Source organism: Dunckerocampus dactyliophorus, chromosome 15 (assembly GCF_027744805.1).
Source record: "Dunckerocampus dactyliophorus isolate RoL2022-P2 chromosome 15, RoL_Ddac_1.1, whole genome shotgun sequence".
Classification (NCBI taxonomy): Eukaryota; Metazoa; Chordata; class Actinopteri; order Syngnathiformes; family Syngnathidae; genus Dunckerocampus; species Dunckerocampus dactyliophorus.
In genome coordinates, this window is record NC_072833.1 from 17,402,874 (window position 1) to 17,416,388 (window position 13,515).

The 13,515-nt window shown below is 41.6% G+C and overlaps 1 protein-coding gene across 2 annotated transcripts in view; it reads left to right on the forward strand.

Moving 5' to 3' along the window:
* Positions 1–590: 590 nt before the first annotated feature.
* The window catches only part of adamtsl3 (ADAMTS-like 3), an 80,301-nt gene continuing 67,376 nt past the window's right edge, over positions 591–13,515 (forward strand). The window contains exon 1 of one of the 2 annotated variants that reach the window (XM_054753345.1): positions 591–944. In XM_054753345.1, the coding sequence (XP_054609320.1) occupies positions 888–944 (57 nt within the window). In that variant the 5' untranslated portion in view covers positions 591–887. Of the gene's footprint in view, positions 945–12,849; positions 12,974–13,515 lie in introns of those variants that run through there. The other variant, XM_054753346.1, reaches the window with a different exon arrangement.

The following is a 13,515-nucleotide window of genomic DNA, read 5'->3' on the forward strand; positions in this document are numbered from 1 at the left end:
TTTGGCAGTGCAATGCTATAGCTATTCATGTAAGAACGGTTTTGGTTATTATCAGGAAAACCATGGAAGTTGCTAGATATCAACTGTTAAATTCAACTCTTATGAGCTATATTTGTTATCATCATTATATTTGTCCAAACAAATGTACCTTTAGTTGTACCAGGCATTAAAATGGATCAATAAACTGAAGAAACAAGGGTGCGCTAATATTTTTTTCCATGACTGTATATGTATGTGTGTAGACATATCTATGTATATATTTATTTGTACGTATATATATATATATGTATACGATATATGTATAATGTTAAGTCAAAAAGAAAAATATAGATGTATCTATATCTGTAGATGTATATATTCAAATGTTTGACCACATTTTCAGCACCAAAATAAAACTATAGAGATTAAATAGGCTTTGAAATGCCTATTCTGCAAAACTTTGATAGGTAGTTGACTAAAATGAGTATGAATGGAAGTGGACAGGAAATAATGCATGCAAGTGTCCTAAATGCGCTACCTGTCAGGGCGTAAGGAGCGTGTGTTTCTTTAAGAATGTCAGTTGGGTTGAGCCCCCTTCTTCTTTTTCTTTTTTTCCTCTTTCCTGACGCACGCCTGGTATGCAAACATAAATTTAGCAGCAACGTGTTTGCACCAGGAACAACATATCTGTAAGCAGCCTGGGGGTTGGAAATGTCACATCTTGCTTGCCCCGCCACTTTTGAGCCTGAGGAGGGTCGTTTCAGTGCCGGCCCAGTGGTGTCGGAGCGCGGCTTGGAGCTGAGCTGAGGGGGCTTTAACCACCCCATCACTCAACCACCAGCAGCACTCAGAGGGACAAGAGACACTGTCTTCATTCAGTCTGCAAACAGGGGGAATTTCAGGGAGAGATGACGGGGGGCAGCTGGGGAGCGACTGGACTGGTTCTGTTGGCGGTCTGGGCAAAGGTAGGAAAGTTTTGATTAACATACTTGACAATTTTGAGTCAAATTGGAAAAAATGCTCAGTTTAACAGGAAGCAGTTTGTTGTACTACATAATAACAATATGTAACGTAATGCAATGTTTTTGGAATAAAATAGTCAATCCGTTACCTTGGAGTACCTTAAGGGACTAAAGCAGCATGATTGTTACCGGACTAGTATCCTTGAAGAGTAGCACTTCAGCACCCTTGACACTTTGGCCCCTAGTACCAAGGTACTAGTATAATATGGTGTCGTGAGAGATCGGAATGGACTCCTCCTGCAATTTTATTTATACAAGGTTTTCAAACCTTGGGATCCAATAATTACTTTTGTGTGTTATAATGGCTTGTCTTTGGGATAGCACCCTCGTAGGTATCACTTTAGCACATTTACACTTTTCCGGGTTGCGAACATACCTGCACCTTTGTGGCCCCCAGACTGACACAAACATTGGAGGCCTTGAACTGGTCTTTGTGAAGATTACCTTGATGAACTGAAACATGGTTGTAGCCTTCAGGGTACAATTGTACCTGATTATAGTGTTTATTATAACACTTTTGTGCCCAGCTTGGGGACACACCTGTACATTGTTGGCCCTCAAATTGGTATAAACAGTTACCCTGGAGTACTTACCCTAGAGTACTTTGTGCCTTGGAGGACTGAGACACGGCTGTTGCCTTCAGAGTATGATGGTTGGGTAGCACCCGTGTAGGTAGCACTATTGTACCCAACTTGGGAACATACCTGTACTTGTGTTTTTTAGCCTGAGAACCTTGGAATCCAAGAATTAGTATTGCTTTAGATGGAACCCTGAGTGACTGAAACATGACTGAAACATGTAAATCTCCAGAGTACAATGGCTTGTCACTGGGGTAGCAGTCAAAGGTTGCACCCTTTCCAGCTTCAGAACAAATAGTGAAGTCCTAGAAGTCTCACATTTGAGTAAATTGCACCTTGAGGGACTGAAACGTGATTGGAGCTTCAGAGCAGGGGTATCCAGCAACATTTTTTTACAGGCCTTCGGCAAATTATGAATATTGAATGAATTCGTTATTAATGAGATATATTATCAGATGTTAAACTAAAAAGCATTTGCTTTGTCACCTGTAATACAAAGCTAAGTTGATGTATTCTTCAGGTAGCTAAACATATCTTGTCCTACACTGAATTGGTTTTAGCATATTTAATGTACAAAACTGATCAAAGTGGCCCCTCGCATCCTTTAATTCTTCTGCATGCAGCCCTCGGTGGGAAATATTTGGAAACCCCCACCTTAAGGGTACTATGGCTTTTCAACGGTGTGGCACCCTAAACAGTAGCACTTTAGCACCCTTGACACTTGTCCAGCTTGGGAACATTTTGGCCCTAGAACTGGAATAAACAGTTACATTTGCGTCCAATAACCCGCCCTCCATTATAGATTGTATCCAGAGTGACGGGGATGGAGTCCTCCTATTTCTGACAACTGCAATGTAAGGTTTTTGCTGACAAGCATGTCTACAAGCGGAGCATGAGTCAGCGCATTCGCTCACCCAGCATTGACCCGGGCGCCCTCACTTCAGAGACCAGGGATCAACAAGTGGTCCCAGCTCCTCTTTTTCATGTTAGACCTGGGGTCAGCGTGAAGAAGAATGGGTCTCTATTTGTGTGTTCGGTCTTTGGAAGTCCTCCTCCTTGTGATTTGCGTGTGTGGGCCAAGTGGCCTGTGGCTCTGACCCTAAATGGAATAGACCTTCCTTTGTGGGTGACATAATAGCATACCTTGAGTGGTTCTTGGGAGGGCTCTCACGCATCCCCTTGATTTGTGCAGCGGTGTGGAATCCTGCAGAAAAAAACACAACAACTTCTCCCCCAGTGTTCCTTTTAATTATTCTGCTGGAATTCTCACAAGGAAGTTAGCGGCAAAAATAAACAAATTCTGTTGTTTATTCAAGGAAATGGTCCCCACTTAAAGCTTGAAAGCCGCCTCCCATGGACAGACAGGATTCAGTGGGGTTGAGTCATGTAAATGGTCCCGACATCTCTCCGACTTGACTGCACCATCGTAAAGATGTCACTATTTGGCAACAGAGAATTGCCAGCAAGTAGGAATAAAACAAGAACTGTTTACAACAAAAAATGAAAACTCATTAATAGTACGGATGCTGGAAAGTGAATGGAGTGAGGTTGCCGATACTGAGGAAGCTAACAAGCAGGTAGTTAAAGTAACTGGACAGGACATGCCTGCTTAACATGTTGTCATACTGATTATGTCAATATCAATCGGTACACAATGATCCAAGAAGATTAGCTCAAACTGTTCACTTATCAATAACTCACGAAATGTTTGTGTAGTGTGCTAGTTTACTGTATAAACAGGCTGCGGTGCAAACGGAAAGCGAACAGGAAGAACGCACGCACAACAACATAAATGTCAATGTTTATTATTAGAGGTGTCATGAGATTTCACAAGATTAAAACGTGACAATATTTCTTGTTCAGAGAAAAGTATCTCGCAGTCAGAAGTCTATCAGACGGTGCGCTATGGCATCGCTACCGTGAATGATAACACACGCAATATCAAAGTGGCAGTGCGCCAGGCAGGATTGGAACAGCGCATTAAATGCTTCACACACACTATAATCCTTGCAATCCTAGCTGCACGCAGTGTTCCCAGCGTCACTCGCTCGCAACGTTTTTGTGGAAGTTCAACAGCTGCCGCTGTGTTAGTTAATGTCTAGGCAGAAGCTGTAGTAATTCTACATTTGATCAAAGTTACTTAAGATTTGTCAAATCAAAACACGATCGCTGCATACAACTTTTATCAAAACATGTGACAGTTGACATGCTTACTGGGAAGGACGTACATGGCAAGAGCTCTGCTGCCGATACTAGAATTTTTCACTATTTTGGCGCTTTCCTGACGACACTTGACGAACACAAGATCAGAACAGCTTGCTGACACCGTCAACTAACTCAGATAGCCGAGCGGTACAGATTCCTTGAAATAAACTAGTTACAAGTGCTGACAGCTGCTAGCAAGCCAGGCTAACTGGCTAACTGCTCAAGTTCAATGTGGTTGCCTAACAACAGTGCCAAACACAAAGCGAAATGATACCGGCATTGGAAATCTGGATTCAAAATCAGAAACAGGGCCGGTGTGGCTGTCAGTTGAGGAGGATGACGCCTCGATTGAAAAACCAGTTCCAGAATTCAACGATATTCTCGAGAGCAAAAATTTGATGTTGTTTACACGACTTGAACGAGAAGAGAGAGGTACAAGAGCAAAGTGCAGCATAATTAGAGGCAAAATTTTAGGTGTCAGCTGACACAGATTGAATATGGACATGCTCAGAACAACACCCTCTACAGAATGCTCCGGGGGTTCCATAAGAAAGTTACAAACCTTAAGAAGGAAAACAGAGCACTGAGCAAGGATACCAAGGCTCTATGAGAAGATATCAAGGTATTACAAGATGGTAATAATATTGCTTATAACATTTTTGGGGAGACCCAATCTTGTGTATCATCTTGTCTTGTGAACTGAGTGTGTATTGACACCCCTATTTATAAAGTGAGGTTCCAGAGGCTGAGCAAGCTAACATTTGTACCATCAAAGTACTGGATATACTGGACAGGATTTGTCTGCATAACATGCTGACTTTTTGTTAACTCAACTTAAATTAGTATACAAAGATCCAAAGGAGATTAGCTCAGAGCTTCAGGTTCTGCTGCTTTTTTCTCACCAGGCACTTAATTCTTGATTGTTAAGTGTTTTTTAATTTCAGAACTCCTAGCATTTCAGTAGAATTGCTTACAAATACTCCTGTGGGTTCAGTTCTCAATAAGTGATGCAATATATGTGTAGTGCGCCATGTTTTCGCGAGTGCTTTTGTTGTGGCACGGAATGGGAAGTAAATTAATTTCCAGAAGGAGCGGTCCCAATCCAGGAGTTAAGGAGAAAGGCCCTGAAGAACATCTGGCCCGTGATGGATAGATGGAGCAAGTTTTTGGAAGCTGTTAACAAGAAGGACTGTTTTCAGTTACACAACAAAAGCCTTCATTCTCATCTCATTGTTGCCATCTGGTCTTAATCTTCGGAGCGATGGCTGCTGAGTGTGGCAATGCTGAAAAAACATGTGAGTTTGCAAAGTCTTCAACTTGATCAAGTATTTAAAGTTGCATTCCCGCTGCCTCTGTGGTAGCTTTTCTTCCATGAGTGACTTGCTTGTAGGTGTGCTGGTGGGAAGCTACTGTTCCAAATTGTGGCGAGCAGGCATTTATTCTGCCAGAGCTTGACCGAAAATGGTGTAACTTCATACTGCTCTTGGTAAGCTGGTGAATAAAAGGTGCAGAGGACGGAATACGAGCTGGCCGACTGTAAAGAAAGCTCATTTTTGTAATGCGCTAACAAAACAGTGTATAATATAAATAACATGGGGATAGTAATTTATGCATTTAGAATACACAATCAGGGGTATTTCTTCATGGGAAAGGGGAGGAGCACCAGTCTCTGAGTTGAGAAGTCAGTGTTTCATTCTAAAACGGATTAAAATGTGTTGCAGATCAATACAATTGCTTGCATTTGTTTCTACGGCCACTTGTTGCGAGGCAGAATTCGCAGGACTTGTAACTGCCCCGAAGCCAATGGCAAAAATGCCCCCAGGAACAGAAAGTTTGACACATACTGGAGGAAATTACTCCAAAAAATGTTTTTTGGATGTCTACTCTGTATATACATGAAAGGAAGGAGCACTCCATCATGGCTAATCAGTTTTTTGTGGCTATATTGTATAATCAAATTGAAACAGAAGAAATTGTTTCTTTAATAAAGGCTTTCATAGTAATGGTTTCCGTACAAGACTTTTAAAAATGTATTTATTTATTTTTCATTTGATTTTTTCAGCTCTACATTGTTTTGACATCCTTAAACTTTATCCTCAAGATTGGAATTTATATATTTATAATGCATAATCCTTAGCCAAAAGGTGGGTACCATTCAGACTTAACTGGGGAAAACAACAGTAAGGTTATTTATTAAAAAAACAAAATACAATTTTCTGTCTAAAACTGACATAACATTTGTAGCAGATTGGATTTATCTGTACAATATAAACATATCTGCCCCAAAGCCAATGGAACATCCAGGTTTGGACACCTGCTCTACATTACATGAAGGAGCACTGCACCCTGGCAAATTTGATAGTTTTTTTGCCTTTATAAGCGAATTTGGGGTTTATATTATACCATGTAATGCCTGGAGCCCGTCAGTAGACGGCAACCTTTCAGCAGAAGGCTGTGTTGTCCCGTGGTAATGTGATTTTTGCAGGTGGCTGCCCTCCATCCCCTCTCCACTTCCTCCAGAGCCCCTCGCGACCGCATTTGCTCCCTCATTGGGACGTTTTGTTTCCCACCACTGAGCCCTCTGGCATCCTGTCCCGATGAAACACTCCTTGGAATCTCTCTCCTTCCATGAAAAGTGACGGAGCACTATTGATTTATCCCCCCGTTTTGTCCCAAATGCTGCATCATCTGGCCGCCATATTTTCTCACACATTTGACGAGCTCGAAGCTACGCTAGGCTGAGTTTAGCTTCTGCGCCGGCCCGGCCTTGACCTCAGATCCTCCTCCCATGGCAGCACAGCACAGGAGTGGTGCTAACAAGAGGGGAAGATCACAACTAAGTGCCCCCCACCCTACCACCTCCCACTCTCCCCCCTTGTGTGATGTCTAATTAGAGGCATGGGAGGTTTGTGTTAAGTGTTGAAAACGGTACTTGACAGAGTTTTAAAGCTCGAGGGCCCGATTTGATGCCTTAGAGCAAAGACGGGATGAAAAGGTCAATAAGGATGTTGAAATAAGGTGAATGTGTGATGTGTTTTTTTTTCTTTAGCTTACAGTAAGTAGTAAAATAGTGAAATTGGCGGAGAGAGCAGGATATTAATGGAGTGTGAGGGGAAGAGTCCCATGAAGGATATCCTTGGAGCAAAAAGGCCAAGTGGAGAAAACATGAAAGTCTCTCACAACAAGTAGATTCTGGTGCAAGGGAAGCGGTAGTAATCGAGTGCATGACGGGTTGAAAAACAAAAGACCAGAAGGCTGAGCAGTTGGGTGGCTAACAATATGACTCATGTTCTTGTCAATGTTCTTGTCTTATCAATTATTGGCTAAGGAGAAAATGGATTGGATTGACGAGTTTGTGTAGTATGCTATGTTTTATAGCAGAAGATACTCACAGTCATTGTACAGTATTTAGCTGCCTAAATGGGATGTGGTGCAAATCCATCAGTAGGTATATAACAAACAGTGGAACGTGAATGGAGTGAGGTTCCAGAGGTTGGGGAAGCTAACGTTTGTAGTGTCGGAGCGGGTAGTTTTACACAGTAGTTGCCTTGTGTATTAGTTATCTAGCTTTTTCGTGTTAACTTGCTGTGTGATGGTAATAGCGTTATTTCTTTGACGACAACGTGAATCAGACAACGGGAAGGTTAATCAGACTGTTATGTGGAGTAATCACCTCCTGCGATTTCGGATGGGTCGACAAGTAACTGAAGTGCCTCTGAGTATCCCTTGAGTAACCCGAGAATGCTACAATATATTTATACTTATGTTTTATATTTATTACCACTTACAGGCTACCACTGCTCGTGCTCCTGGCAGCTTCCAGTGGCGTTTATTGACATGTTGACATGTTTCGTAGGGCTGTCACAAGATGTTGCGAGATTAAAATGTGACAAGATTTCTCGTTCAGGAAAAAAACGTCTTGTGGGCACCAGGCCTGGGATGATAATATATTAATTCATTAATCATACAATAAATGAAAATGAACTACATTATTTTGCCGGCCTCAATATATTGCCATGTGCATGCGTGTTTGTTTTTCTTTGACTCTCGCCTCCAAACATTCAAGAAGGGAGTTCACTCTGTGCATTGGTTTCAGCACCTTGGTGCGTTTGTTCCACAGAACAACGGCATGGACCCTTGAGTGATCCCTTTTGTCATACAGTCTCAGGGATTGGAAGCAGGGACGCTAGCATACACGCAGTGCAGAAGAGTGTAAGAGCAGAAACAAGAGTAGAAATGAAATTAGTAGATTGTACTATATCGTCATATATTTTTAATATATTTTTGCATGGTACATTTCTTAAAAGTTAAACTCTCTTCTTGTCTCGCTCTTGTAGACCCGATCTTGTGTATCGTCGCGTCTCGTGAACGGAGTGTTTAATGTTTGAGTTTGAGACCCCTGGTATACAGGAGTCAAGCATGTTAAGTGCAGGATCGTTGAGAGAGGAAAACATCTGTTCATTATAAATCTGTAGTACTTGAGGAAGCTCACATTTGTACCATTAGAATGGGTCATTTCCATCTGTTTAAGATGTTTGTCATATCTCAACTTAAATCAGTGTCCAAAGTTCTGAAAAAATTAGTTTAGAGCTTCAGGCTCTTCTTTCATGATGACGATTGCTGCTTTTTTCTCTCCGGTCCTTATATTTTGATTGTTAAATGTAATTCTTCCTTTTGTTTTTCTGCTTATTAAAAAAAATGGCAGCAAAATCAAATTCTAACTTTGCCCACTAATAAGATAAACTTTTTAAAATGAAGATTTCATTGTGTATTTACCAAAAATGAGTCGGGGTGTCAGGAGATTAAAACGTGTCTTGCGATAATAAATAAATAAATTAATCACGCCATAAATAAAAATGAAATTGAACATTTTGCCGCCCTCCATATATTGCCATGTGCATGCGTGTCTGTTGTTCTTTTGCCTCCAAACAGGCAGGAATAGAGTTCACTCTGTGCATTGGTTCAGCACCAGTCGTATTGTCTCTGTGGGCGAAGGCGGGGCCGATGGCATACGCACAGATAGCAAAAAAGTGGAGCTTCGTAAGAAGCAATGGAAGGTAATATAATAGAAGTTAGGAGGGAAAAAGACGCTTGCAAAGCCAAATACCACGGCTCCCGTGTGGGAATACTAATAATGAGCAAGGTGCGCCCATCAACACAAATGAGCCAGTATGCCAATTATTCAAAAGTGGTAGCAACATAAAAGGCAACAAAACAAACTTGCTCACCTCAAACATTTCCACTCAACCTAGTTTTGCCATCTGGGAAAAAAACTACACATCAAGATGCAGAGCCTTCGTCCCGACAGTCAACACTTGCTGAGACATTTGGTCGGCAGAGTAAATACCAACAGAACAGCGCAAAATTGTGCACGTTCACAGAAAGTCATTGCAAACGAAAAGCCAGCATTTCAAAAAATGCTGCAAATGTTAGACAGCATGAATTGCCTGTGAGAGAATACACGTCACAAACAGCAATTCCACAACTTTACAGACTGAAAGATGACGTACTCCATCAATCAATTTTCCATAACGCTTGTCCTCACTGGAGTTGTGGGTATGCTGGAGCCTATCCCAGCTGTCTTTTGGCGAGAGGCGGGGTAAACCCTGGACTGGTCGCCAGCCAATGATGGGCAAGGTGACATATTAAAGGAAATATTGCTTTATTATGATATAGTATTATTATTATTTATTATTATAACATTAATGGATTATTTGGTCTCAAAAAATGTTGACAATAATATCATTTAGCGTCAATTTGCGGGACAATAAACATTTCAAACAAACAAAAAGGTTTGCTTGTCCAGTCATATATTTTCGTTGTACTTTTCTTAAAAGTAATGTTAAAATCTCGCCTCGTCTCGGTCTCGTCTTGTGAGATGGGTGACTCGTGACACCCCTAAACATGAGTGATAAGAATATGTAAGCATTCCTTCAAAGTACATTTCTTGTGATGCCTAAGGTTCACTCACTAGCCCCAGAAAAGAGGCCATACTTAAGACCTAAGGGTGAACTATGAACTTAAAGTGACCTCTATAGAATGGGATGTTTTCCATGTAGGAAGGATGTTGTTTTTATGCTGAGCTGTGATGGATGTTTGACCTGTACAATGACAAAAAAAAAGAAAGAAAGCACCCGGAGAGGGCTACTGTTGTTGTTTCAAGCCAACATCATTTGACCACCTTTTGTCTTGGCAGCAAGGCGTTAAATGTGAAGTGCCACTGTGGAATTTCGGCACGGCATACCGCGGCTGTGCGATGACATCACGCAAATACATCTCTCTTGGCTGTGTGTGGCTGTGTGTACTTCAATTTTCACTTAATTCTGATTGACAAAGCAGGAATGTTTCCAAAAATGCACCCTTGAGCATGCGTGTGTCGTCTTGTGCGAGGCGTTCGCCGTTGTTGATTGGTGGGAGCACGCAACTGGAATGCAACGTCTTACAAAGCCCTTTATCGGCCTAATCGTTAAGGGCAAATCATTACATAATCTGCAGGAAACGAGCGGGTGTCAACAGTGAAGAGGACTTGAGTGTTTTTGGCAGTAAAATGGCAGGGGGAATGAGTGCGTGGTACATCATATTGATATCACATGCAAATACTGTGTCGACTGTATATATTTTATTATATTTAATTGTATAAAATATTATGAATATTTCTATTACAGTTTTAGGCGCTCAAAAGGAAATATACTGCTGCTCTATTGTGATACTTGCAACTGTATCGCCATACTATTAACTACTGTGATGTATCATAATGATATGCTGTATTGTGGCATTATCGTCACTATCATGATACTAAGAACTATATTGTGATACGATACTCTCAGTGCTATGGTGGCACTATCAACTGTATTGTGATACTAACAATTGTATCACAATATTATCAACTGCACCACAATGGTATCAACTGCGTGTTAACAGTTGTCAAATTTGTGAGATTGATAGTCTCAACTGCATCGTGACACCAGCAACTATTCCGATACCATCAACTGCATTGTGGTAGTATCAGCTGTATGATGATACCGGAAGCTGTATCATGATAACATCGATTGTATAAAGGGACCATCAGCTTTATCGTGCTAGTGTTAGTATCAGGATGGTTGATCAGCGCTCAAAGAGAAATTCCACTGCCACTGCATCATGGTACTTGTAACTGTATCATGATACCATCGGCTGCATTGTGATACTAATGACAAAAAGTGGTAATTGCTACCTTTTGATTTCCATCCTCTTAGCCTATTTTTTCAAACAGAGGTGTCGTTTATGTACTTGGCACATGAATACACCTGTAATGGCCTTTTCCTTTAGCTAGCGGGGTGACATTAAACTTTTACAATGCACGCTGGTTAATATAATTGCAAGAAATCTGCAGGAGTGAGCACAAAACATGCTAATTAGCGGCAAAATCCTCCCAGCTGGTTGCTGAACTTATAAATACAGTTGGCAAAGGGTCTTTTTATTGCATTTTTTCCGACCGGTGAACACTCTTGCTCCCGTCGCTAATATTGCAACACGTGGTTGTAAACACTGTGGCTAATCCATGGCGCTATGGTCCCTTAAAAGTCTGACTCAGTCTGCATGCGGCCAATTTATACACCAGATGTTGAATAGGGCATCATGTGACTGACAGAAGGACTGCCGTTCAAATATAAGGTTGGTTTTCCTTTGCTCTCCTGAGTATAAGACGACCCCTCTTTTTCAAGAGCTATTTTGTGACGATTTGTGATTTTTTTTTAAGACATGATTAACCAAAAAAGACAATCTCGTTTGGGGAGAAATCATGTGGCACCACTTTCTGGTTTGTATATATAAAACTCTAGACCCAAGAATATTTTTTAGCATTTTCAGATTTTTACTCTCGGGAAAATACTATCTTTATACTTTCTTTATCTCGTCATCTGATATTTGGAGCAACAGGGTAATTGTCTAAAGTTTATTTGTTTGAAGGACATTTTTGAAGGCTGCATGACAGCAAGCAGATGTATTTACATCATAGAGCCTGCTTTCATTTCATCATGCAAAGCCTCTCCCTTTTCCTGGCTTCCTGCACTGGTTGGACTCTCCGGACGCATGACCAGTTCTTTTGCAGGCCCAGTAGAGTTAAAGGATGTTTTTTAGCCTCCACAGTCCATGCCAGGTTGTTAGGTTTAGGCTAGAGTGAAGGTTGTTGACTGATGGGCCCTCTATAAAGTTTAAGGGCTCAGTTATCTGCATGACGCAAGACAATTCGGGCAGATCCACCGCTTGTTTCTCATCGGTTTCAGGCACACACACCCAGCTGTTGCCATATTTCTTCCATCTCATCTCAGTGTCCGTGTTGCTGGACAGGAGCAGTGGGGAGTCTATGCGGTCTCCAAATTAAAACCTGTGCGCTTCGGCACAGGAACAGTACAAGGTACTAGGCACTTAGCACAAACAGGTTTGTCTAATCCCCAACTTCATCCCTCTTGATTTGGGTCTTTTACCTTGTTTTGGTCCCTAGGTGGTTTCAAACATTTCCTAAACATCCAAACCTTCGTAGTGTCCGTGTAAATTAGCTCACCACCTGTTTAAAGCATCACATTTACAAGAGTTGTGAAATCTCAGGGGTCCTGCTACTTCTTGGAAACTCAAGAGGCCCGTCAAGATCTGTAGTCCAAAGGACACTATTGACATCATCCCTTTAATAGTTTAAGTGCCAGACATGGTACTGGGTATTTAGTACTAACAGGGTTACTTAATCCCAACCTCTTCGGCTGTGTTTTCTACCTATTGTTGGTCCATGCCCTTGCTGGTCTCAAACATTTCCTAAAATAAATAAAGTCCTTGTAACTCAGAGTTATTTCAAATTGTCCTATAACCACCTGCCGCTAAGAGTCTGTGTAAATCAGCTTCTTCCTGCCCACCTAACACTTAAGATTAACGCCACCTGCTGAAGGCATCACGTTTACAAGGGTTGGGATTATCTCAGGGATCCTGCCAATTGTCAGAAACCCTCAAGTGGCCCATCGAGATCTGTTGTCCCCTCCGAGGCTATTCCTTCAATACTTCTGGACCAGATTATTAGGATGTTTTTTGTCATTGTTTCGTGCCCTACATTGCTGTATTTTTTATCCGCAGGGGTTAATAGTATGTCTTGTCTTAAGATATACCCTCAGGTTCTTGGTCTCATGTGTGGATATGTGCCAAACCCACAGAATCCAACGCCAGGTATGTTACACACTGCAACTGTGGACCACGTTTTTAGAGTTTTGAAGCAATGTGGGAGCTATCAGATTAAAACCTGAGATGCCAGAGCAAGTCCGAGCTTGAATTTCCATGATGAAGATGCTCTTTCAGTTATGTCTTTGGTTGATTGATGTTCAAGTGTAGTAGTCTTCTTTCTTGTTTCACACTCGACTGACCTTCTTCCGTTTTTTTTGTTTTTTTTTAAGTAAGGTGGTTTTTGATGCCTACTCTGTAGGTGCTTAGCTTTGTCTCCTTGTAGCCGTGGTTTAAAAACGTAGCTCTCTTTTTCTTGTACAGCTTAAATGATTCTCATCTCGTGAGCCTTTTTGTCAGTTTTAACCTGCTTGTTTGTGTAAAGGCAAAGGCCAGGGGTTTTAGGGATCGAAGCCAGGGATTCTTCAGCGCGCTTGTTCTGTAGCTATGCCCGACGTTGCCAAACCCCGCTCCCCGCTGAGATGACCCTGGGCATACGATCCAGCTGTACAAACACGTCCCAATTGCGGAACACACTCTTGCGTTTAAGC